Here is a 25,805-nt window from a genome sequence, read left to right on the forward strand (position 1 = left end):
CAGGAATGCTCACTGTGTCTCCCTGCTCCTGGCTGAAGGGAGTGCCAATGGCAACCTGATTCTTTTCCTCGTTTTGGGCTGAGGCCTGCAGAGACCTCAGGGCTGCGAGCTCTGGGCTGTGTCTTTGGCATCATCTTAGTTCTTCTCTTTTCCCACCTTCTTGATTTGCTCCCATTTGCCCACCTTTAGAAGTTTTAATGCCCGATCTCTCAGATGTATTTGTGCGTTGAATAGGAATCCTTTGCTGAATTATGGCTGGTCAAGTTGTTGAAACTTTAAGGGAAGAGATTAAGGAGACCTCTCATGCTGCCATTTTTCTAACATCACCCAATTCTGTTTTTTTAGGTGTCTATTAACTCAGGAATGTCACATAATTCATGAAGTGCACTTTAAGTGCTTAACAAATGTGGTCTGTCTCTCCATTCGTTTTTTAGAGCATTTAAAAGCATGCTTTTGGAGGAGAGATAGATGGGGAGGAAAAATGCTGTGAAGATTTGATTTACTTATTTTACTAGAATGTGTAGCTGTCTTTCTGGAATTCTCTGGAAGTATAAAAACTAGGGAACTCTAGCATTTTTTAAACAAAGAATATATGCGGCTCTTTCATATTAAATAGTAATGTGTTGGTGTTTAGTCTGCCCCTTCCCTCAAATTCTTGGTAGGATGGGTCTGGAATGGCAATGGAATGATATACTTGCTTCAAAAGAAGTAAAAGTAGATGAAGGGGATCAAGTACAGACCTTACCTGCTCCAGAGGCTTACAGACTTGAGGTGGGAACTGACAGAGCCTTGTAAGAGGCTGAGTGGACTGTTCAATGAGTTTTTGTTTGAAATTTCTCAGACTGCTGACATTCAAATACCCATTGTTACATATGGTTAGGTAAACTTCATGCCACTTTCAGAGAAGTTGTAAAGGCTGACCTCTGGAATTTGAGTTCCAACCCCAGCTTACACTCTCCTTGCAAAACCTTCTTTCTGTTTGCTAGACGAAGAAGATAACTTGTTCACACCCCCCAAGCTGACCGATGAGGACTTCTCGCCATTTGGCTCTAGAGGTGGCCTGTTCAGCGGAGGGAAGGGGCTTTTTGATGATGAGGATGAGGAGGTGAGTTATTGCTGATCTGAAGGCCCTCCATAGCTGTGTCGTGGAAGAAATACACTTTGTTCCTTGAGGGGGAAAAGATGGCTTCTTAGTTGGAAGTTGCTTCTGCTTTTATATTTGGGGAGATTTTGGACTAAGAACCACAAGAGAGAAGTTGTAATATCCTGGTGCCCTTTGTTAGGTGGGGAGAGGATGAGAGAGTATTAGTAGTGAACAATTTACTTGATCGGCAGTTGTTTCTTACTCTGTTCTTTTAAAATATTTTACTTAAATATTTTATTTTATTTATTAATATTTTTATTGACTTCAGAGAGGAAGGGAGAGGGAGGGAGAAATAGAAACATCAATGATGAGAGAGAATCATTGATCGGCTGCCTCCTGCACGCCCCCTACTGGAGATTGAGCCCGCAACCTTGGCATGTGCCCTTGACCAGAATGGAACCCGGGACCCTTTAGCCCATGCGCCAATGCTCTTTCCACTAAACTAAACTGGCTAGGGCTTATCTCTCTATTCTTCTTCCACATTTGTAATTAATTCCTGGACAGACCTAACTTATTTAAGGGTCTGATTTTGCCATAGTCTTCACTTTGGAACTGATTTTCTGGCAAAACAATATATATGTATCTTTAAACTTTACAAGGTAGTTTTCTTTAGAAAGCCTCAAATGCAGCGAACTTTGCCTCTGCTTTTTGAATTCTGTTGTATCCATATCACAACCAGAGTGACCTCTTCGTGGAAGCCCCTCGGAGCCAAGAAGCTGGAGCCGCTGCTAATGAAGGTGAGCTTGGACTGAGGCTCCTCTATTTCTTTGTACAGATTTCCAAAACGGCTCACTTCCCATGCAGAGGCGGGATCCCTGAGGTGTTCCCAAACCTGCTGTTTTGTTAGGCAAGAAACTTGTGTTTGTCTTGGTCTAGTTGAAAGTAGTTTATTTGCACTAATTCTTGCCTTAGAAAAAACAAAGGGTACCAACTGTAAACCCACACCACAGTTTTACCTCTTAGAGTATTTTCCTGTTTGATTTTATGAATGTCTATCAGTATTGAGGATATTTTAATTTAATCAAGTTAATTTAAAGAAACATTCCTAAAATTCTGCATGGAAATTGAGATCAGTAATTCCCCAACCAAGTGTGCATTATAATCTGGACTTTTTAAAAAGCACACAAAAAAATTTAAAATCTTACAAATGGTATTCCTTTAGATCTGTGGTAGTTCTTGGGGGTTGGGAATTAGTTATTTTAAGCAACTTGGTCTCCTCAGGCCACAAGTTGTTGGATTTGGGGCTTGCGACGATGCTGCCTTGATTGTCGGTGTTCCTGCTCTCCACTTTTTGGCATCGGTGACTTTCCTCTTTCCTTTGTTCCTGGTATTGTCTTCATTTTTTTCACTGATGTTTTCACTTTTTGCTTTTTTTCCTTGTTCATTCTCACAAACAGGAATGGGCAGAGGGGCACTGTGGAGGAGCCCCGCTTGCTCTGCCCCTGCCCCCACTGCTCTGCAGCCAGCCCCGTCTGCCCAGGCACAGTGATTTTTCCATGGCAGTCACCACAGAGAATGCATTAGTACCAAGAAAGTAGTTGTCAGTAGAGAAGATACTAAGGAATTTTAAAATGCCTCTTTTGGGAAAAGTTAGCTCTAATGGGCCTTTTAGTAGCTACCATATTTGCCGGCGTATAAGACGACTGGGCTTATAAGATGACCCCCTAACATTTCCACTCAAAATACAGAGTTTGTTATATACTCGCCGTATAAGACTACCCCCTCTTCCGCACACCTTCCACACACCAAATAAAAGGTAAAACAATATCAGATTTGATTTTAACATTTTAATTTATATTCAAATGCTTATGACATGCAGGAAAACTGTCACAAGGCTGTATGTAATCAAACATATACATAAAACAGTGCAAGTTTATTACCGGTAAACATACCGGTAATTCACTAAAGAAAACACACTCTATAGACTGGTACCGTAGATGCTTCTCAGGAACACAGGCAAGCAGCCCACAACCTAGAGGGACTGTCAATGATAGAAGAAAGATAACAAATAGAGGTAGAGAGCAAGTGCCGGGCAAGTCCCTAGCAAATCTCCCTGGGACCTCACTAGTGCGCAAGTGCGAGCTCTTCAACATTCTAACAGGCACCATGATAGCGCAAAATCGCGAATCTTCAATGCATATGTAAAGAAATATACGGTAACCCGAATTTACCACACTCGCAAAATCGCACACAGCCAACCATACACCCAGTATGGTATCGCGATTCGTGATTTTGCGCTATCATACTGGGTGTATGGTCGGCTGTGTGCGATTTTGCGAGTGTGGTAAAATCGCATAACAGCAAAATCGCATAACAGCCGAGCATACACCCAGCAGCGCTGCTGATGCCTGAACGGTATGTGGAATGAAGTGGGCGGACATCGGGAGGCCACTATGGCACGGGGCAAGCACTATGGGCAGTCTATCTGAAGTGTACCTGGCGTATAAGACGACCCCCCACTTGGAGGCATATTTTTCAGGGCCAAAAAATCGTCTTATACGCCGGCAAATACGGTATTTATCGTGTTGCATATATTTTAGGAAGGTGCATTTAACAAGAAAAGTTACTTTCTTTGTTGAAATGGTTATCTCATTCTTTCTCATTTTAGTGTCTTCATCCTCCAAACCGGGAAAGAAGATTCCAGCTGGAGCAGTTTCTGTATTTTTAGGTATCATTGTAGGGTTTGTTTTTTAGAAACTATATAAGAATTATTCTGTCATTTTTGAAGTTGCCGTTTTCTGAGGGCAGGCTGGGGAGTAGGAGGAGCTTCGGAAGGCATGGAGCGGCTTACAGAAAGAGCTCAGTCACTGGGGTAGCTCCGATCCTCTTAGAAGTCAGTGACCTTGGATCTTTTTATGTTTGAGTGACCAGGTGGTTCTGCATCATGGGACATCTGTTGCAGAAAAGGATCAAAGTTTTAGGTCCTGTTCCTGTATTTAGTGGGTGCACTGAAATGAAAGGTCTTGGTGATAGTAGTGGTGGTTTTTTCTATGAAGTCAGAAGGCTCACCCACACTGGCTCACAGCCGGCTTCCGTGTTTCTCTACCCACAGGGGACACTGATGTGTTGGGTGCGGCGTCTGCTCTGTCACCGAAGGAGCCCCAGAAGCCCCAGAAGCCCCAGCAGCCCACTACAGGGAAGCGCTTGTACCTCCCATCCACGGGCCTCTTTGATGAGGACGACGACGATGACTTTTTTGCAGCATCCTGTAGCAAACCCTCCAAGACAGGTGCTTGTTCCAGGCTGGTTTTGGATTTTGCCAGGAAAATAATATTGACCTAAAAAGGCATGAAACTCCTCTAGTTCATAGCTCTTATAGGATCAGAACCCGTCCCCAATATTCCTCTCATAGAGTTTTTTCATCTCTGCTTTTGTGGTTACAGTACCTTGGAGGTCTCTGTTTTATGAACCAATCTGTTCTGCTTTGAAAACTAATGGCTAGGAATTCTTCCTTAGAGTTCTAGTTCTCACCTTTGGAATCACGCTTTCTCCAGCAGTCCTTAGTAAACTCCAAACAGAATGCCAGGCTAGCTGTTTATTTCCCAGCTTCTCTTTTGCTCCCAAAAGCCCAGGTAACCTTGACTTTTCCTTGTAAAACAGGGTTTCCAGCCCCGTAGCCACTTCAGCTCTCTTTCTGTCTTCTCCCCTCAAATTTAAGCCGCATGTTCATGAAATCACTCCTCTAAATCAGGTCTTTAACATGCAGACGATCTCCTGAGTTCGTCTTTGTGCAGGTTCTGATTCAGGGCTGTAGGATGCGGTCTTCGATTTTGCATTTCTATCCAGCTCCCTGATGCACAGAGATTGTTGGTTTGTGGGTTGCACTAGCTCCCTTTTCAGTGGGAGGTGTGGAAGGTAAGGGTAGAAGCAGAAAGTGAGAGAAATAATTCCTTTTTATTGTAGAAAGAGTGCAAACGGATGCATAACTCACTCAGATCTAGGCCACCTGAAATGGAAGTGAATGCAGGCAGTAGTTCCTCGTGACATGGGCGGTCTCTCACTGTAGTGCAAGCATGTCAAACTCAAGGCTAACTCAGGCCAAATAAACAAGGCTTAAGTTTATGTGGGCTGCAAGAAAACAAAAGCTTCAATTTTCATAGAAACATAGGTTTATTTCTGTAGAGACATGCTGAATACAAAGGGCTGAAATAAATGAATAATCGCTAACATAAAATAATAGAACATTTTAATAAAAGTTAATATTTTTTCTTGAACATTAACTTACCAGACACTGAATAACTGCACAAATTAATAAGCGTAACGCAAATAAACCTATTTTTCTTGTTCTCCGAAAGCGAATTACTTCCTGTTGAGCACACCAAACAAGCAAGTACAAGACTAATGACATGGCAATCAGCTGCTGCAATATTCGCTGCTAGTATTAGTGGAGAGAAATGGTGTGTCTGTGCGTAAGGCGCCTAAGGGAAATGAATGCAACCCAATTATAGTAATCAAGCTATTAGCAAACATTGTAGTTCATTATTAATAACTAGAGGCCTAGTGCACAAAGTTCGTGCATGGGTAGGGTCCCTAGCGGCTGTTGGCTATGGGCCGGGCCTCCCTTCCCAGGCTGCCGGCTGCCAGCTGGGGCCTTCCTTCGTTCTACGCCGGCCCCTGGTAGTCAGTGCACGTCATAGTGAGCGATCGAACTCCCAAGGGGACACTTTGTAGGCATAGATGTATATACACATATATATATATCAGAATGTTGTAAAAATTAAGTTAGGAAATTTTTATTAAAACGTTTCTTATATACCGTTATATTGGCTGGGCTGCAAAAATATTCGTTGTGAGCTGCGAGTTTGACATGCTTGCTGCAGTGGATGTCACAGAACTGGTAGAATCACAAATGAGTTGATGCCCCTTTCTTGGTCAGCTGATGAGTCAGTGCCCTCATTTCAGTAACACACAGCTCATTCAGTGCAGCAGTGCCTGTGGGAGTGCAAGGCTGGAAACCACCCAAATACTCATCAGTAGGGTGAATGATGGTCCTTTCATTCAGTGGAGTTTCGTGAACCTGCTAAAAAGAATGAGGTCTGTGTATGTTGACATGGCAAGATACCCAAGGTCACTAATTGAAAAATGCAAATTGTAAGATGTGTTGTTCAAGTTAATGCTATCATTTTTAGCCTTATTTGTGAATGTCTAGAGTTAATACATTAGTATATCCTTTGGGAGAATTAGAAGCATATATACCCTACTTCCAATGGCTGTTGTGTTTGGGTGGGAAAGTAGAGTTTTGGGGAAGATTTCAGTATTTGCTTTTATATAATTTGATTTTTTAAAAGCAAGAGCTGACCTTCATTTCTCAGCTTCCTAGAGTAATTGACTCTTTTTTTTTTTTAATTGGGGAATTTTAAAAATTGTTTTTACTGATTTTAGAGAAAAAGGGAGAGGGAGAGAAAAACATGTGTTGGCTGCCTCCTGCACACACCCTACTGGGGATTAAGCCCGCCATCCAGGCATGTGCCCTGACTGGAATTTGAACAAGCAAACTTTTGGTGCATGAGATGACGCTCAACCAGCTGAGCCACACCGGCCAGGACTAGAGTGATTGACTTTTAAATGACTTTCTGTAGGTCTCTCTTTACTTTTATGTCAGCCAAGCTCCTGTAAGCACCGGCCGCTGTTGCTTGGATCAGTGTGTAAACCACGTGGTTAAACTGTCTATCCCGTGTTTCATTTTAGCTGCTGTTAGGTTTTTTGAAAAATTCCAATCTAGTCCTCTTCATATTTCCTCATAACTAAGCAATAACATGCTTTCTAAATGTATTCTTTGTGAGGGAAGAATTTTTAATGTGTGAATTTTATGGTAGGATATTTTGCCTTACTGTAATTTTGTGCTCTGATATATTTTAAAGACAAAATCAAATCCACTGCCAACATCTTTGATGAGGAGGAAGGAGATCTGTTCAAGGAGCAAGCAGTGACTTTGCCAGAAGCCGCTGTGAAACAGACAGATGACAATAAAGCAGGAGGGGAAGGAAAGGTGAGCGAGGGGGAAGACTGCACATGGCAGTGTTGATTTGGGGTGTCTTGTTCATTCGTATGGAGCCCAGAGGGGAGGTACTGTTTCTTTCACGTTTATAGTTAGGAACTGCAGAAAGTTGGGAGAGTGCAATGAACACCCAAAGAACTGCCACCAAGCTGCAGCAGTTGGTAGGGTTTTGCCTTACCAGTTGTTTTGACATCCATTGATGATCTTTTACCTGAACCAGTCATTGTGTTAAAGGGTACAAAATGATGTTTTTCCAGTTCTTGCACATCTTCTACTTTTGTTAGCTGGCATTCTTCGGAACAGAAGAGCATTTTCTCCTCCTTTCCTGCTTTTTTAGTATTGGTATAGGACCATGGGTGTATTATAATCTATGAGCATCGTATCTGTTTTTGATGCTCACAGGTTATATTATTGACCTATGTTTGGCCACTGGGCTGCATTCCCCTCAGTCTTTAAGCTCCTCTGGCTGCTTCCCCTTCCCTTTGCTGTCCTGCACGCCTGGACCTTTCTAAAGCACCTCTGTGTCATGTCTTTGCTATGAAGCCCTGACCTTCCCACTGGCGACCACCTAGGTCCCAGCATGCAGAACCTGGCGTGCTCCTCGGGCAGCCCTTCTGTGCTGGCTCCAGCTGTGCCGTCCCACTGTGTGCTTTATGGGGTGGGCAGCCTGTCCTACTCTCTGGTCTCCCAGGTGTGCCCGCTGCTTTTCTCTTGCTCTTGTCTCCTCACATGGACTCTCTGCCTGGAATGTCCTCGCTGTACCTACTAGTAGACATGGCCCATGTCTAGGCCTTGTCTGTCCTGAGAAATTTACTTTGTAAAGGAATTGTTTCTTTCCTCTTTCCTAACTTAACCAATTTGGAAATTCTTTCTCAGGACACTTCTCATTTTGAGTTCATGGTTTGTATGAACTTGATATAGGCCCAGGCTACTTTATTCTAGCAGAGACTCAGTACGTTTTCTGAATGAATGATTGAATACACTCTCATTTCCAGGCATCTTATTTGTTAACTCTCAATTTTTTTTCCCCCAACAAAGGTTACCCTACCTTCCAACAAAAACTTTAAGCTCTTATCAGAAACAAAGACTCAAAAAGGTTTATTTTCAGATGAGGAAGACACTGAGGTAAGGAGTTATTTTTTATTTCTGGGAATTAGTCCGTGGATATTACATTTGAAACTATTTTTGAATCAGGATTTTCTCAGTCGAGGTACAAGACTTTTTATTATATTGTTTAGTTTTTTCTTTGACATTAATCTCTTGAGAATACATGGTCCCTTTTTAAAAATTTATTGATTTGAGAGAGAGAGAGAGAAACAAACATGGATTTGTTGTTCCACTTACTTATGCATTCATTGGTTGCCTCTTGTATGTGCTCTGACCAGGGATCAAACCTGCAACCTTGGTTAGGATGATGCTCTAACTAACTGAGCCACCCGGCCAGGGAATACAGTCTTTAGAAAGCAATATATGTACAATAGTTTTCACTCTTGGGTTTGAATCCAGCGCATCTTCTGGGAGGAATATACTTTGTCTTCAGAATGCTCAAATGTTAGGCCATTTGTTGACCCTCAAGCAGTGAGGCACTTAACTTGTCCCAGAATGGAGATCTACACACTGCTTCCTTTTTTGGTGTTCTCACTAAAATGTGGGCTTAGTGATGCAGGGATGGGCCTCCTGGCACAGCTTTTTACCTGGTGGCTGGTCACAGTTTGTGGCCGGCACTGTTTGCGGACAGCCTCAGTCCTCCAGGCACGCGCTCGGGATCCCCTTTTCAATGGAGTAACACCACCTCTCTGAGGCGTCACTGCTGCTTCTGACTCCCACAGGCCTTGGTCCTTTGAGAACGAACTTTAGACCAGGCTTTTAGGGAGTCAGAGACCTGTATGAGAATGTAATGGGCCGTAATCAGTCCCCTTCACAGAAAAATATGTGGACATGGCAGAAATTTGCATTTAAGTTTGGATTCTGTAAACTGTGAGTTAAACTGTAGTGGTTACTTTGCACTAATGGCCAGGATGAACATGGAGCTCTTTGTGAGTAGAGCGGTTACCGTAGATACAAATGGAACCTTTGGGGGTTGTACTTCACTCGTGTCCAATGTACAGAAGATTGGAATCAGCCAAAATCCAGTTAGGCCAAATCCTGACACGTGAGCACAGCATGATGGGACCTCACACTCTGGTCTGATCCTGAGCTCCCGCTTCCAGGTCTTTGCGCTGGCTCCTGCCCCTCTGGGAATGCTCTTCCCAGAATTCAGAGGGCTAGCGTCCACTTTCCCCAGTTCCCTGTGAGGCCTCCCCGATGACCCTTGGCATAATCGCAGGCCCGCCAGCACACACCACACCACTCCAGAGCCCCTCTTCTGTTTCATTGTTCTTCACAGTATATTTTGCCAGGTGACGTTTCACGTCTACTCATGCATTGTCTCTGTCCCAACTAGAAAGCTCCGTGAGGATAGAACGTTTGTTCCCGCCCTTACCCCTAATGCCTACACTAGTGATTGGCACTTGGTCAGCCCTCAAAGAGTTGTCAACTACATAAAAAAAAGAAAATATGTGTGCACTTTTAGTGACTTAAAAGGTGTTCCATTACTTATTGCTATGAAATAAATTGCTCCAAAGCTTAGAGACTTAAAACATCAATAAGGCCTAGCCAGTTTGGCTCAGACTAGGGATGAAAGGTTCCGGATTTGATTCTGGTCAAGGGCACATGCCTGAGTTTCGGGCTCTATCTCCAGTGTGGGACGGGCAGGAGGCAGCCAATCAGTGATTCTCTCTCATCATTGATGTTTCCACCTCTCCCTCTCTCTTTCTCTCTGAAATCAATGTAAATATTTTTAAAAAATAAGTTTTATTACCTCTTATGGTTCTAGAACAGGGGTCCTCAAACTTTTTAGGGGGTGTGCGGGAGGCAGCCGATCAATGATTCTCTCTCATCATTGATGTTTCTATCTCTCTCTCCTTCTCCCTTCCTCTCTGAAACCAATAAAGAATTTTAAAAAAAAACAAACTATGAACAAATTCCTATGCACACTGCACATATCTTATTTTGAAGCAAACAAACAAAACGGGACAAATACAATATTTGTATTTGCATGTGACCCACGGGCCGTACGTAGTTTGAGGTCCCCTGTTCTAGAAGTTGACTCGGCTTAGCTAGACAGTTTTCATTTAGGGTCACATGTGGGTCCTAGCGTGAAGGTGGCTGGGCTGAGAGTCAGCTCCCTGGTTCTGGTGCCTGGGCAGGAAAGACTCAGATGGCGGGGACACAGGGGGCTCGGGCAGCAGCTTCTGGGAAATTGGCTTCTTACGTGGTGGCCCAGAGCTTCAAAGTGCGATTCCCGGGAGCTGCCCTGAGGCTGTACTTGCCACCTCTGCTGCATTCTGTTGAGGCAATCACAAAGGCCTGCCCAGGTTCCGGGGTAGGGACACAGCCTCCACCTCTTTATGGTAGGAGCATAAAATAATTTTCAGACAGGTTTTTTTTAATCCTCAAGGATATATTTTATTGATTTTGAGAGAGAGAGGGAGAGAGACATCAATGTTAGAAATAATCAGTTGCCTCCCATATGTGCCCCAACTAGGAATCTGCAACTTAGGTATGTGTCCTGACTGGGAATTGAACCCACAGCCTTCTTGGTGTATGGGACAGCACTCCAACCAACTGAGCTATCAGCCAGAGCCAGACAGGCTTTTATTATTATTATTATTTTTAAAATATATTTTTATTGATTTCAGAGAGAAGGGAGAGGGAGAGATAGAAACATCAATGATGAGAGAGAATCATTGATCAGCTGCTCCCCGCACCCTCCCCACTGGGGATTGAGCCCACAACCTGGGCATATGTGCCCTTGACTGGAATAGAACCTGGGACCCTTCAGTCCACAGGGCGACGCTCTATCCATTGAGCCAAACAAGCTAGGATGAAATATTAATTTTTTTTCCCAAATTTTATCCACCTTCAAGGCCCAACTAGGATCCATGTCATGTATGGAGCAGGATGTTGAAATTTGCTTTTGTTCTTTGTTTTGGTTTATTTCCTTGTTTAATTTGAAAGCAACAGAGCCCTTTCCTTAAGTGAATCCTACCAGGGTGTAACATGCAGGAGAGGATAAGGAGTCCCAAAACTCGCCCTGTGAGGCCCCTTGTCCCTAAACAGACCCGGGGGGCGCTGTGGGTCCCAGGCGAGGACCACTGGACTGAGCTGCGCTCTTCGCAGTTAGTGAACCTATTGGGCCTGTATTTGAGGAGTGCACATTGATTCCCAAATGAGAAGTTTGTCTGAAAAGGTCTCAGAAACTTATGTTCTTGTCCTGTTTAATTGTCTGGCCTCTTGTGTATTGAAGTTTCTTGAAGGAACAGTTGTTCTATTTTATGTTAAATTCATGCTGCTCAACGTGGAGGTCTTTCTTTGCATTACAGGTTAACGTTTTGAAATTTTCTTCAAATGTACCATATTTTTTAATAGTTTGCAACATGTACTGTAGTTCAAATAGAATACCAAACATTTAAAAATAAAAAGTGAATATGTACTTATTTAAAAGAAATAATACTATACTTTTACAAGAGTAGCAAATATTATACTCTTATTTGTTACTAAATAAAAGAGTCATAGATGCAGTAATCTGGGAACCTGGCTTCTGTTCTCATTATGGAATCTGTTCAGTCCCTCTGATTCTTTGGACAGAAAAAGGAAGTCATTCTTATTTTTAGCATGAGAGGAGATGGATGGAAACTTTCTCCTTGCCTAAAGTTATCCCTGTGGGAGGCCAAGCCAAAGCAAGTAGGGGTACCCAAACCCCTGGGCCCAGTGAGGCGCCTGGAGTTGTGTGGTCACTTCCTCCTCACAGCCAGGCGTTCGTCCTGCGCGCAGCAGGGCAGACTCGGACGCGTGTTCCTCCAGGACGGGCTCGGCGAGCTCCTGTCTGACAGAGACCTGGACCACTGCAGCTGCGGTGGCTTAGTCGTTTGTGTTTCATATGTAACCGATGCTGTAAAACTGTAGATCTTGTTTACCAGGAACTTTCATCTTGATCCAACAGGATTTGTTTTCCTCTCAAAATGTGAGCAAGTCAAAAGATGCATCTCTCCTGGCTAGCAAACTCCCCACATCAGTCTCGCTTTTTGATGATGAAGAAGAGGTAAACATTGTTATTGTAACACAAGATAATCAAGTCTTTTTATTATTAGGAAACTGTTGCTGATGTAGCTTCATGGCCAGGGCTTCAGTCAGTAGATCAGGGTGTTGGGGAAGCACTCAAGCCATCTGACAGGCTTACCTAACCAAACTGTCGGATTTTATTTCAGCCATCCTTTCTTAGGTCCTCTTAGCTATACAGTGGGAGGGACATTAGACTCTTGATCCAGGTTATGTGGAAGGCTTTGTAGAGTTCATTTTAAAAGCCTGCCTTTAAGAAATGCTTTTTAATATGTATTTATTTATTTCAGAGAGGAAGGGGGAGAGAGAGAGAGAGAAACATCAATGATGAGAGAGAATCATTGATTGGCTGCCTCCTGCACGCCCCCTACTGGGGATAGAGCCCGCAACCCAGGCATGTGCCCTTGACCTGAATCGAACCCAGGACCCTTTAGCCCACAGGCCAACACTCTATCCACTGAGCCAAACTGGCTAGAGCAGGAAATGCTTTATAGAGGATGGACCTGTTATACCCAGTGGTCTACAAGAATGTCGTGGTTAAAGGGGGAGCAAGAGGAGAAGGCAGCCATGTCCTCCTCACCTTGCTTTTCTTTCCCACCCTGGATGAGAGCGAGTGGGGGAAATAAGAGGGAAGACCAAGCGAACCTTCATCCGTACGCAGTTCTGTGCGATGCTAAGCTCCTCAGCCTGGCCTCAGACCTCTGCGTTCATGTCCTAGCTCTACCACTTGCAAGTCAGGGGCCTTGGTCACGTAACTTGACCTTTCTGAATCCCATGGCTCAGTGGTAAGTGGGGTCATTGTGACAGCTGACACAAGTCATGTGCAGCCATTGGCACCGAGCCTGGCACAGTAAGTGCGCCGTAAATGTGTATCCGCACTGGATGCCTTGCCTGCCTTCCCACACTCTCTTTTCAGGCTCTCTTCATTGATATTTACGTTTCAGACTGTTCACCTGCTGTGTATACTCTTAGGGTATTCCTCTCGGACTCTGGTTCAGGCCCTCTGATGGTTTTGTTAGTCTTACCTAAATAAAGGTACCTTAATAGGCACCTCTGGAGTGTGTGACAGTACAAAAATGTACCAACGCCTTTGAACCTATAAGAGTCGGTTCTTTGTGGGTCAGTGATTTTATTTAGTAAACTATTTCTTGTTTGTATTACCTCTTTAAAATGAACTAGAAACCCCAGTCGTGCCTTCCCTCTGCCACAGGTGTGTGTAACGGAGTGGAGAACGCTCTGTGTTTCTCTCTTTTATCCATTGCTCCAGTTTGTGATTCATAGACAGGAAGGTGCAGATTTCTGGCTGTGCAGGTGCTCTCCTGCTCTCCTGGCAGGTGTGGCCATGGCCTCCTTAGTAAGCCAGAGAGCTTGCCTGCCGGGTGCGGCCACGTGTCCTCCTATTTCTGTGACCTTGCCTCACGTCACTCGCTCTAATGCCCCCTCCCAGGTGTCTGCCGTGGGTTCTGTGGAATGTTCCCTTCGTGGATGGAGAGTACACTGAGAGACTATTACAGACTGTTGTAGGCTTATATGTGAGACAAGTGGGGTCTACTAGCATTTTGTGATTCCCCCGCCCCACAAAATATCTATTTTGTACCTGACTAGAGATTTATTCTCTAACAATTTGACATGAGAATATCATAAGTTTTTTGTTTTACATGTATAAAGTTGTCATACTCTTCTGCCATTTGTTTTTCTAGGATAATCTTTTTGGGGCTACAGCTGCCAAGAAGCAAGCATCATCTCTACCAACTCTGAGCCAAGAGAAAGCAAAACTCTCTGAGCCCCCCAAAAAGAAAGCATCTGCCTTGCTGTTCAGCAGCGACGAGGAGGTGGGTGGGCAGTCTCCCTGTAGGAGCAGAGTCACGGCTGTCCTAGGCATTTTCTTTCTACACCTGCTTTATGTCTAGTGAAGTTCAGCCACTAGAGACTGTTTGCAGCACTTGAAGAAAGATAGTCCAGTATATTAAACTAAAGGGCATCTTTTTAAAGAGGGTTAAAAATAAAACAAGTATGGCCCTTGCCATAACCGGTTTGGTTCAGTGGATAAAGCGTCAGCCTGCGGACTGAAGGGTCCCAGGTTCGATTCCAGTCAAGGGCATATAACTTGGTTGTGGGCACATCCCCGGTGGGAAGTGTGCAGGAGGCAGCTTATCGATGTTTCTCTTTCATCGATGTTTCTAACTCTATCTCTCTCCCTTCCTCTCTGTAAAAAAACAATAAAATATATTAAAAGTAAAATAAGTATGGCCCTCAAATAATAATGTATGCTAATTCAAATGAGTGGGGCCTTATTTTATCTTATTACATGATCACCATGTTTCATTAATCAAGAACATAAATCTAGACATGGTAAGAACATTCTATGCAAATTTAACTTCTTTTTTATTAGAGTCTTAACAAATTTCCATTCACTATCTAGATACATAATAGCAAAACCAGTAGTGAATATTGTTTAGCTACTGTTCAGATTTAGCTGGACAGAAAAAGACTTTAAATATAATGATACTAGGGGCCCAGTGCATGAATTTGTGCACCTTGAAAGGCACTGTGGGTAGTGAGGCTGTGGTGGGCACAGGGACAGGTCTCGGCCCATCCTCCGTGCCCCTCTGATCACCCCTCAGGAGCAGGGGGAGGTGGAGAAGCCCTCAGAGGCGATCGGGGCCAGCAGCTGCCACTTGCACCTGCTGATGGCACAGAGAGATCAGGGCTGGTGCCAGGGCCAGCGGCAGGTGCAAGTGCTGGGTGGGACCACAGTGTGCGGGTGCCAAGAATTTTCAAGTAATCACCAGAGGCTCGACCCGATGGCAGCGACCAGTGCCCCGCCTTGGTTTGGCGCCCCTGCTCACCTCCACCATCCCACCGCAGCTGATGCCCACCATGTTCCGTGCTCTGCCGTCTGCTGCCAATGCCCACCATAGTCCCCGTACACACCCTGGTGGTCAGGACACGTTATAGCAACCGGTTTTTCGGTTGTTCCCTTGTTCGGTCTATTTGCATACTAGACTTTTATATATAGGATTAGAAACCCTGAGCTTTAAAAATCTTCCCGTATTATAATTGCGCTTTTTATGTTAACATAGGCAAGTTAGGTATGACGTGGACAGCTGAGTCACAGGTATGTTAGTGTTTTTATTGAAAGCAACTTAAAGTGACACAACATAATTTGTTTTTTCTACTCAGACGTAGGAGTTTAAGATGGATTTTCCTTTTTTTTGCATTGTTAGTCTTTTTCCCGTAGTAATGGCCAACCATTAGTGTAATTTTTCTTACCACAGTGGTTCAGGGAAAATGAAAATATTAGCTAAGACTGGGAGCAATATTACTTGCAGACTAAAGATAACCAGTGTTCTGGAACAGTGACACTCAACAGTACCTGCCCATTGGAATCATGGGGGGAACTAAGAGTGCTAATGCTATTCTGACCTAATTGGTTTGGAGGTATGGAGGTTACTGGAATTTCCTAAAGCTCTTTCAGGGTGTCTAGCATGTAGCCACCGCTCTAGAGGAGCATGTCTCAAACCATAACGTGAAGCAGTCCCCTGGGCATGGGTTATGAGTGCAGGTCTGATTGACAACTCGGGGGTGGACCTGAGCTTCTAAGTAACAGATGCTACTGGCAGTGGGCCCCACTTTGCTTTGCAAAGCTCTAGGCCAGTGGTTTTCAACCTGTGAGTCTTGACCCCTTTGGGGGTCGAACGACCCTTTCACAGGGGTCGCCTAAGACCATCGGAAAACACATATAATTACATATTGTTTTTGTGATTAATCACTATGCTTTAATGATGTTCAATTTGAAACCATGAAAATACATCCTGCATATCAGATATTTACATTATGATTCATAACAGTAGCAAAATTACAGTTATGAAGTAGCAACAAAAATAATTTTATGGTTGGGGGTCACCACCACATGAGGAACTGTATTAAAGGATCGCGGCATTAGGAAGGTTGAGAACCACTGCTCTAGGCTCTAAAAATCAAAGGACCACTTAAGTGAGTGCTCAAGAGTTCTGTGATTTTAAGGGTGAGCCAGGTGAGGTCTTACATGCCGAGTCCACATGGAGACTGTTGGTGGTAAAGAGTCCTTCACAGCTCTCATTGTGTTGTGTTTGCATATGCATAACATGAGCTTCTTATACATTTTTTTTTTTCTAGCCTGCTTTGGGATTTTTAATTTAAAATATTTTCCTCCAAAGTTGAGAGTTCTTTTTTAAAATATATTTTTATAGATTTCAGAGAGGAAGGGAAAGGGAGAGAGAAATCGAAACATCAGTGATGAGAGAGAATCATTGAATCCCACTTGCACGTGGGATTGAGCCCACAACCTGGGCATGTGCCCTTGACTGCTGCAGGCTGATGTTCTACCCAGTGAGCAAAACCAGCTAGGGCTAAAGTTGAGAGTTCTTGATTTATTTTTTGGCATTTCTCTTTATCCCCCTCTTTAATTAATGTTGATCCTCTCAAGTAGACAAGTTCCCTTCCCAGCACAGAGCAGAACCTTAGTGAGGAGAAGCATCGTGGCAGGCAGGGGAGGAGGAGGGCATGAGCAGGTCTATGAAGTCAAAAAACCCAGCTGTCTAGATTGGAGTTCAAGTCTTGGACATGAGCTTTCTTCAGGTGTGATACACTTAGTGCAATACTTGGTTTAAATACAACTTAGTCTAATGAATGTAAATTTTATTTTACATCCTAGGTTCCTTAAACGCCATTGCCACTGGGTTTTAATACATATTTTATATTTTAAGGACCAGTGGAATGCTACCGATTCACAGACCAACTCAGCTTCTGACAACAGGTCTAAAGGCGAACTTAGGAACTCCGAGCCCAGCCGGGACCAGGAGATGGTGAAAAAGACCAGCCTCTTTGAGGAAGACGACGAAGACGATCTGTTCGCTATTGCTAAGGACAGGTAAGAGTCATTGTACCAAGTCATTTAATCCGAGTCTGTGGTAACAAGTCAGGTATTTGATGTGTAGGCTGTCAGTTGCTGGTTGAGCTGCCAATCACTACCTGATAGTCAAACAAACGAGGATGTCTCTGCTTTTCACTTGCAAGGTATTCTCCAATACTGCGAATTTTTTTTCTGATGGATCCTTAATTTCTTCTACCTATCATTTTGTTAACCTTAAAATATTATTTTTCTTAGTTAATTAGGGGTTTAAGTACAGTTTGTTTTTCCTCTGGGATACACTAAAGAATGTACAGTTTGATCACGTTACTGAAGTTTGTCATTGGATAGGAATCGGCCCAGCATTGAACAACATCCATTAGGAGGATGGTTCTCTCAGAGCTGAGCTGAGTCACACCAGTTGCTGGTTCTCCTTACGGGTCTGGGTCCTTCACATTCATTCCTACGTGGACTGGAACTGGCAGAATGTGGAGTGAGCATGGCTTTGGCTGGTGGTGAAACCTGCTGCCAGAAGAGCTATGCATTCAGAGTAACGCCCCTGCAAATACATATTTTTTTCTCTTGAGAGCCTTAGTGATCACTTTGAAATTCAGCTGAATGGTAGTAGCATAAAGAGGCCATTGATTGGACACGTACATCTTACCCATTAGTGTGGTTAAGCCTTCATTTTGATTTTTTTTTTGTAAGAGAACATTTATTTGGTAAATCACAGAGGTAAAAGAAGTAATTCCTAGAAGAAATGGGCTTAGGAAACAAGTTATGGAGGTAAAGGAAGGGCCGTTGGAGCTTGGGAGGGAGGAAGCCAATGGAAATGTGCCTGAGGGAGGAGAAAGGGGAGGGCACGGGCATGAGCACAGCGTGCTCGCGGGAGAGAGAGGCCATTTAGATTTGATGGTTCCAGAAGCACCTTATATTCTATCTCTGAAAACTGTGATACCTTTCAGTGTCGCCATTTCTATGTTTGGCCCGTATCGCCTCACCCCCGGATGTGTCCTTGGTTAAGAATACAGGCTCCGGAATCCCAAGACCTGGTAATAAATTCTGGCCCAGCTCTAATCTCTTTGGGCCTGAGTTTCCTCATCATTAAACAAAAATAATAATAGTACTTTTTTCCATAGGATCACTGAGGATTAAATAAAATCATATGTGAACTACTTAGCTTTGTAAGCATCTAACTGTTAACCATTTATTGTCATGAATGTAGGGGAAGTAACATTTCATTCCTTTATTCATTCTCATTCTCATGCATATTCTCTCTCTCTCTCTTTCTCTCTATCTCTCTCTCCTCTTCCTTTCTCCCTCTCTCTCTCCCCCGAGCCTTCTTCCTTTCTTACTTTGGCCAGCTTCTTGAAAGACTGAGTTTAAGCCCCTTCTTTTAAAAAATCTTCCCTAACCCAGACAGATGACAGAAGAAATACACAGGGTTGGGGTCTAGAGCACAAATGGCTTTATCCATGTATGTTCCTCCTCTGTTGCACTTGAGCGTTTTGTACATGGTATAGAAGTTACTGTTTTCACATGCACCCCCTCCCCTGGCCCCTACTGCACACAGGGCCACAAGTTAGAGACCTGGAAACATGTCTTATTTGTTAGGCCCTGGAGCAGCTACACACAATTCCTGGCTTTCAGTAATGCTCTCCCTGCTCCAGAAGTTGTCTTCTAAAATTTAGTGTATGGGCATTCTTCTTAAGAAATAATTTAAAGCCCTAGTTGGTTTGGCTCAGTGGATAGAGCATTGGATGGACTGCAGACTGGAGGGTCCCAGGTTCGATTCTGGTCAAGGGCACATGCTCGGGTTACAGGCTCTATCCCCAGTAGGGGGTGTGCAGGAGTCAGCCAGTCAGTGATGCTTTCTCATTATTGATGTTTCTATCTCTCTCTCCCTCTCCCTACCTCTATGAAATCAATACAAAAAAGAACAAGAATTAAAAAAAGAAAAAGCTTTCATAGACAGTTAGTGTAGGAGAGGATGTAGAAGAATTGGAACCCTCGTACATTTTGCTGGCAGGAATGTAAAATGTGCAGCCACTTTGGAAAACATCCTAACACTTTGTTAAAGAGTTAAAAGTGGAGTTACTATATGAGCTAATTTCACTCTGAAGTATATGCTTGAGAAATGAAAACATGTTCACACAAAAACTTGTATGTGACTTTTTTATGCTAGCCCAAAATTAGAAATAACCCAAAAGTCCATCAACTGATTGAAAGGTAAATAAATATATTATGTCCATACAATGGACTTATTCACCAGTAAGAAGGAGTAAAGAACTAACACATGCTACAATATGGATGGATGAACGTTGGAAGTATTGTGTTAATTGGAAGAATCCAGTCACAGAAGATCACATGTATAATTTCACGTTTATATAATGTTCAGAATGGATAGATCCATAGAGACAGAAAATAAATTACTGTTTGGGTTGAGGGGAAAGGAGAATTGGGAGTGACTGTTAACAGATACGGAATTTGTGAACTTAGGTTATGATGATAGTTGTACAACTCTGAATATACTAAAAACCAATCATTTTACCCTATAAAAGGGTAAATTTTATGATATGTAAAATTATATCTCCAAACCATTATAACAAAAACAGGTTTGTAACCCTAACGGACTTATGCAACTCTGCCTCGGAAGCAGGACATCCAGTGTCGTGGCTCCCTAGAGCACCCCGGTTGGTGCCTGGCACTCCTGCATAATCTGCATATATAAAGAGTCATGGTACGTAACGTCCAAAATGACTGAAGGGACGATTTAACACCAGGCTGTGCAGGCACCAGGCTTGGGTCGGCAGGAACTGGCGAGCGGGCTGAACTGCTGACCTTTTGGAGAGTGAGAGAGAGAGAGGCGCGGCTGCTGGCGAGGCCTGGAGAGAGACACAGGGTCTGATCCACAGCCTCCGTGGCAGCTGCTGATCAGCCTTTGCCTCTCTTTCTCTCTGGGCCTTGCCAGCAGCTGCTCCTCTCTTTCTCTCCGAGAGATCAGCAGTTCAGCCCACTGCCAGCAGCCTGGGGCTGCTGCTGATTGGCCTCGCTTCTCTGATCAGGCCCAGAGATAGACCCGGAGACGCTGACTGGCATAGAAACTGACCAGTCAGAACCAAATTTGGGTCAAGTGCGAGGAGCCAATGACTGCCTAGGAGGCGGAGCTTGTGATGCTGATTGGCATAGAAACCGACCAATCAGAACTTAATCTGGGTGAACTGCAAAGGCAGAACATAAGGTGGGGGCTGAGGAGGGAGTTTCAGAGCAACAACTGCGGGCCACATGCAAATACAAATATTGTATTTGTTCCCGTTTTTACTTCAAAATAAGATATGTGCAGTGTGCATAGGAATTTGTTCATAGTTTTTTTTTAAACTATAGTCCGGCCCTCCAACGATCTGAGGGACCGTGAACTGGCCCCCTGTTTAAAAAGTTTGAGGACCCCTGGTGTAAGGTGTAAGAAAGCAGTTCAATTTTTTAATGACTGGTTTGGCAGTATAGTACATATGGCTGGCTATCAGCCCAGATATAGGGATCATGTATTTTTGTCTACCAAGAGCATCTCCACCTGCTGAAAAAGGCTCCTGCCCCCCCCCCCCCATTTAAGCAATCCTATCTTATATAATCATACTAATAAAAGGGTAATATGCTAATTAGACCAGGTCAACTGGTCATGTTCTGGACATCGACTTCCTTCCGGACAAAGCCATGGTGGCGGGGGCCGAGGCAGAGGCAGTTAGGTGCGATCAGGCTGGCAGGGAGGGCAGTTGGGGGCAACCAGGCAGGCAGGCAGAGGGGTTTGGGACAGGCAGGCAGGCAGAGGCAGTTAGGGGCGATCAGGCAGGCAGGCAGGTGAGCCGTTAGGAGGCAGTGGTCCCAGATTGCGAGGGGGATGTCCAATTGGAGAGGGTGCAGGCTGGGCTGAGGGAACCCCTCACCCCCTGTGCACAAATTCCATGCACCGGGCCACTAGTGATTAATAAGTTTCCCTTTCATTCTCCAAAGTGTCCTGGTGTCAGCCATAAACCCTGTGGTCATCATCATGTTTTCTGATATCTGTATTTTAAAAAGAAATCAAAACATTTAACTTATTATAGTGAGAAATAATCTAGCTCACTGAGCAGCATAGTTTTCTTATGAGGACACATCTGCATGAGAGGCTGAGCGTGGGAAATGAAGGCCAAGGTCAAGGCCTGGCTTTTGTTTCCTAGTACAGCTATCTAGGTCCAGAAAAAAGCTAGTTCTTCTGCTTACTCTCAGCTCGCCATCACATTTTTATTGTGGGTTGGGTTTTATATTTGTTTGTGTGTGTGTTTGTTTAGAAATTACTTGTTCAGAAAGTCATACATAAGGTTTTTTCCTGTTCTAGCTGCTTAATGAAATTTCTGGTATTTTTTTGGCAACTGAGATAGTTCTATTTTAAAAAAACGTCATAGTTATTTATCACCTTGTATTTAAATATTTTGGTTATGATTTGTGTAAATTTAAATTGGTATATATTCTTAAAGGTATATTAGGTATTACCTTACTCTGTAATTATGAGTTGTTTTTTTTTTGTAGTTTTTAAAAAATACACATCTTTTAATTGATTTCAGAGAAGAAGGAAGAGGGAGAGATAGAAATGTCAATGATGAGAGAGAATCATTGATTGACTGTCTCCTGCACACCCCCCTCTGGGGATGGAGCCCACGACCCGGGCATGTTCCCTGACTGGAATTGAACTGAGAACTTTGGTTCATAGGTCAATGCTCAACCACTGAGCCACAGTGACCAGCTGGTTCTTTGTTTTAAAACTTCTTCAAGACACGGATTTAATTTTAATTGTCCTTTGGTGTATATGTTCAGTGTAAGTGCACTCACCCATTTGGGTAGTTGTGTTTTCTAATCAGTGATTCTTAGGTTTTTGTTTAATACTAAACTAATGAATAAACTACATAGATTGTACCTTGTTAATAATTAAACTTACTAAGAAGATTGTAATACCCTTACTGGAGTATATGCTAATTATATTCTAATATAAGTAAATGGATATGGTGAGCAATTTACTGAAATGACTTATTATTTTTATCTAGCTAAAATTGAATTTAAAGCTTTCATTTGTTAATTCTCTAGTATGCTAGTTGGACAGTTACTTATCATATAGTGAAAACTGGAACTTGACCCTTTACACGTTGGAACCCTTTTTATTCTGGATTCCCTGTGTCCAATGCTAAGCCTCCACTTTTATATTTCTTATCCTTAGAAGGTCCTGATCAGTATTTGTTCTGGCAGACACTTACTTTCGGCCTCCTCTAGGGGCCAGGCCAGAACCGCAGGCAAGGCGATAGGTGAAGACAGGCTCAGGAAGGTGGTGTGGAGAGCTGTGGCTGCATGTCGGTATGGCTGCCCAACACGGGGTAGGAGGTGGATGAATGGTGATGTGATAGAGAGTGGAATAGGATGGGTTTCGGGTTTGAAGAGAAGGTATGCAAGGGCAGAAAGGTGCTTGGAAAAACAGGGTTGAGTGGGCAGAGGGCATCAGCCTGCAGGTCACAGCCCAAAGCAGGCCCTGGCCCTGCCATCTCTTGACATTGCCTCTTGAGCGCTCTGGAAACGGGCCTCCTGCTCTGGCTCCTCCTGTGCCATGGGAGGTGTTGAGAGAGGATGCTCCGTTTGTCAGTGCTGAGTGTGTGTGACTTGGCAAAGCTATCAGCCAGTGCACTACACTGAAGGAAAAGTCATTGAAAAGGGACAAGATAATGAGGCCCTGGACCTTGTACAAACTGCACCTCCTTCAATGGCTTTTCTTGTTTGTTTTCAGCTGTGTAAGCTCAACAGCTGGCTCAGATGTTTTAGTGGTAGGTGGGTTTCTATAGGTGTTCCTCAGAAAGGATACTGCATTTCTTAAAACGTCACATTTGCCTTTTTGTTTGCTTTTGTAGCCAAAAGAAGACCCAGAGAACATCGCTCCTCTTTGAAGACGACGCTGATAGTGGAAGCTCCCTGTTTGGCTCTCCTCCCACATCCATTCCTCCTGCAACATCGGTATTCTTAGTCTCTTAGGCTCGGGAAATATCCTCGAAGTGATGTTACATAAGTAGTGATACTTCCCTGAATCAGTTCCTGAAAGCTGACCTGGAGGCTGAGTCTAATGCAGACCCATTTGTGGAGTTTTAGAAAGAGGTCTCCGCTTAGTGGTGTATTCAGATGAAGTGCACGTGCAAAGCCTGGAGAGAAGGACTCCTTGTGGCAGCAGCCCATGCGGTGTCAGTGTAGGTCTCGGCGTTTAAAGTGGGGAGGGAGGGCACTGCTCTGGTTCGGAGGGAGTGCCAGGTATAGCGCCAGCTGCATGGAGTTCTACCTTAGACCAGGGTAGTTAACACATGAGTTCTGTCTTTTAGGGGCGTATTTTAAGTGCTAACACTCTGGTCCTGGTTTATAGCAATAGCCAGTTTTGAAGAAGGATGGAAATTCTGACATGCTACAACATGTATGACCTTGAGGGCATTATACTGAGTGAAATAAACCAGTCACAAAAGACAAGTGCTATATAATTCCACTTATACGGGGGGTGCCTGGACCATGGAACAGGAAGTAGAATGCTGGTCGCCAGGGGCTATAGGATAACAGAAGTGGGGAGTTGTTTAATGGGTACACAGTTCAGTTTTGCAAGATGAAAAAAATTTGAGGATTGCTTGCATAACAATGTGCTTATTTTTAACACTGTTGAATGATACTTAGAAGTGGTAAATTTTATGTTAAGTGTTTAATACTATAGTTCAAAAAAAATTTTTTTAAAGTGTGTGTGATTAAAAAAAAAATTGCCAGTCAGTGGCTCATGGTGGACATACCCTTCCAGTGATTACATTTAAGTAGCATCATTACCCCAGTCACCTAAGGTAAAACATTTAGCCAATCTTTTTTTTTTTTAGTATATTTTTATGGACTTCAGAGAGGAAGGAGAGGGAGAGAGAGATTGAAACATCAACAAGGAGGCAGATCAATGAGAGAGAATCATTGATCGGCTACCTCCTGCACGCCTCCTACTGGGGATGGAGCCCACAACCCGGACGTGTGTCCTTGACTGGAATCGAACACAGGACCCTTCAATCCACAGGCCAACGCTTTATCCACTGAGCCAAAACAACTAGGCCATTTAGCCAATCTTTTTTTTTTTTTTTTTAATATATTTTTTATTGATTTTTTACAGAGAGGAAGGGAGAGAGATAGAGAGTTAGAAACATCGATGAGAGAAACATCCATCGGCTGCCTCCTGCACATCTCCTACTGGGGATATGCCCACAACCAAGGTACATGCCCTTGACCGGAATCGAACCTGGGACCCGTGGGTCTGCAGGCCGACGCTCTATCCACTGAGCCAAACCGGTTTCGGCGCCAATCTTGATATTAGTTATGTCAGGAGTATGAAAGAGTGAGGAAGGTGGCATTATGATGTGTGTTCAGGGAACCTAGCCACACTGGAGTCCTGTTTGACCTGTCATTCATCTCTTTCGCACACATTCCCTTAGTGAGTATGTGCACCTAGAACAAAGTGAGGCCAGCAGTGCTTAGCCACCTGGCCATTGCCACCAGTCCCAAAGGAGCTCTTAGAACTTCCTCAGCTGGACCCCATGAAGAACACCTTTACCGAGCTGGGTTAGCTTAAACGGTCAGGAATCAGACAAACTCGCCACCTGCCAGGAGGGCCTTCAGCCCCAACCTCAGAGCACTCCAGTTTGGCATGTGTTAGAGGCAGAAAGACATGCAAGCCCAGGAGGAAGAGGTGACCCCCTGGCACTCCTTCCGTGTGGGAGCAGCCACCGAATCCAAATGGCAGCTCCTCCCCCTCCCACCACAGCGATGGGCGACCACATCCCTGACACCTGCGCCTGCCCAGGTGCATCGCTCCTCCTCGGGGCTGCAGTGAAGGAGGGACAGGGCACATTCTCATTGCGTGAGGTTGCACAGCTTTGCCAGAAGTGTTCAGCATTGGGGAGCATGCTGTTTTCCTGGTGTAGGCTCTGCAGTGCTTCGAGGTGCTCACAACCCTTTCCTCAAATCACCTGTACTTGCAGCTCCCTCAATAGGACATCTAGTGGCTCCATGGTTAAAAGAGTCAGGAGATCTGAGTGGTTTTTCTTTGTAAATTATAAATAGTAACTTCTACCTCAGATAAATGAGCAATAATCTAATGAATATTGAAGGTTCTGGAAATGTAAAACTGTAAAACCAGTAGCATTAGGATTATTAAATAAAACAAAGGTCAAGATACACATTGTAAGTAGCTGAACAATCTGCATGACTTTTACCATTTATGAAATATAATCACCTTTAGACACAATATATAAAAGATACTTTTGTTTAGAAATCTTAGAATATTTTAAAGTAAGGTAAATGTGACTGACTTATAAACCTATCAAGAAAATTAACCTAGGGAGAACCAAGATGGCGGCATAGGTTAACGCCGGAGTTTGCTGCCTCGAAAAACCACTTCAAAAGTGAAACTAAAAGACGGAACGGACATCATCCAGAACCACAGGAATGCTGGCTGAGTGGAAGTCCTACAACTAGGAGGAAAGAGTAACGCATACGGACACTCAGAGGAGGCGCAGTGCTGAAGTCAAATTCTG

At 43.8% G+C, this 25,805-nt stretch overlaps 1 protein-coding gene across 1 annotated transcript in view; it reads left to right on the forward strand.

Moving 5' to 3' along the window:
• Window positions 1-25,805, forward strand: part of LOC102769368 (WASH complex subunit FAM21A) — a 122,427-nt gene that overhangs the window by 80,572 nt on the left and 16,050 nt on the right. Inside the window, exons 11-20 of the mRNA XM_006757143.2 lie at window positions 987-1,105; window positions 1,824-1,881; window positions 3,753-3,812; window positions 4,197-4,373; window positions 7,006-7,133; window positions 8,181-8,267; window positions 12,187-12,285; window positions 14,003-14,134; window positions 17,051-17,214; window positions 23,118-23,220. Of these exons, the coding sequence (XP_006757206.2) occupies window positions 987-1,105; window positions 1,824-1,881; window positions 3,753-3,812; window positions 4,197-4,373; window positions 7,006-7,133; window positions 8,181-8,267; window positions 12,187-12,285; window positions 14,003-14,134; window positions 17,051-17,214; window positions 23,118-23,220 (1,127 nt within the window). The remainder of the gene's footprint in view (window positions 1-986; window positions 1,106-1,823; window positions 1,882-3,752; window positions 3,813-4,196; window positions 4,374-7,005; window positions 7,134-8,180; window positions 8,268-12,186; window positions 12,286-14,002; window positions 14,135-17,050; window positions 17,215-23,117; window positions 23,221-25,805) is intronic.

This window comes from Myotis davidii, unplaced genomic scaffold, assembly GCF_000327345.1.
Source record: "Myotis davidii unplaced genomic scaffold, ASM32734v1 scaffold854, whole genome shotgun sequence".
NCBI lineage: Eukaryota > Metazoa > Chordata > Mammalia > Chiroptera > Vespertilionidae > Myotis > Myotis davidii.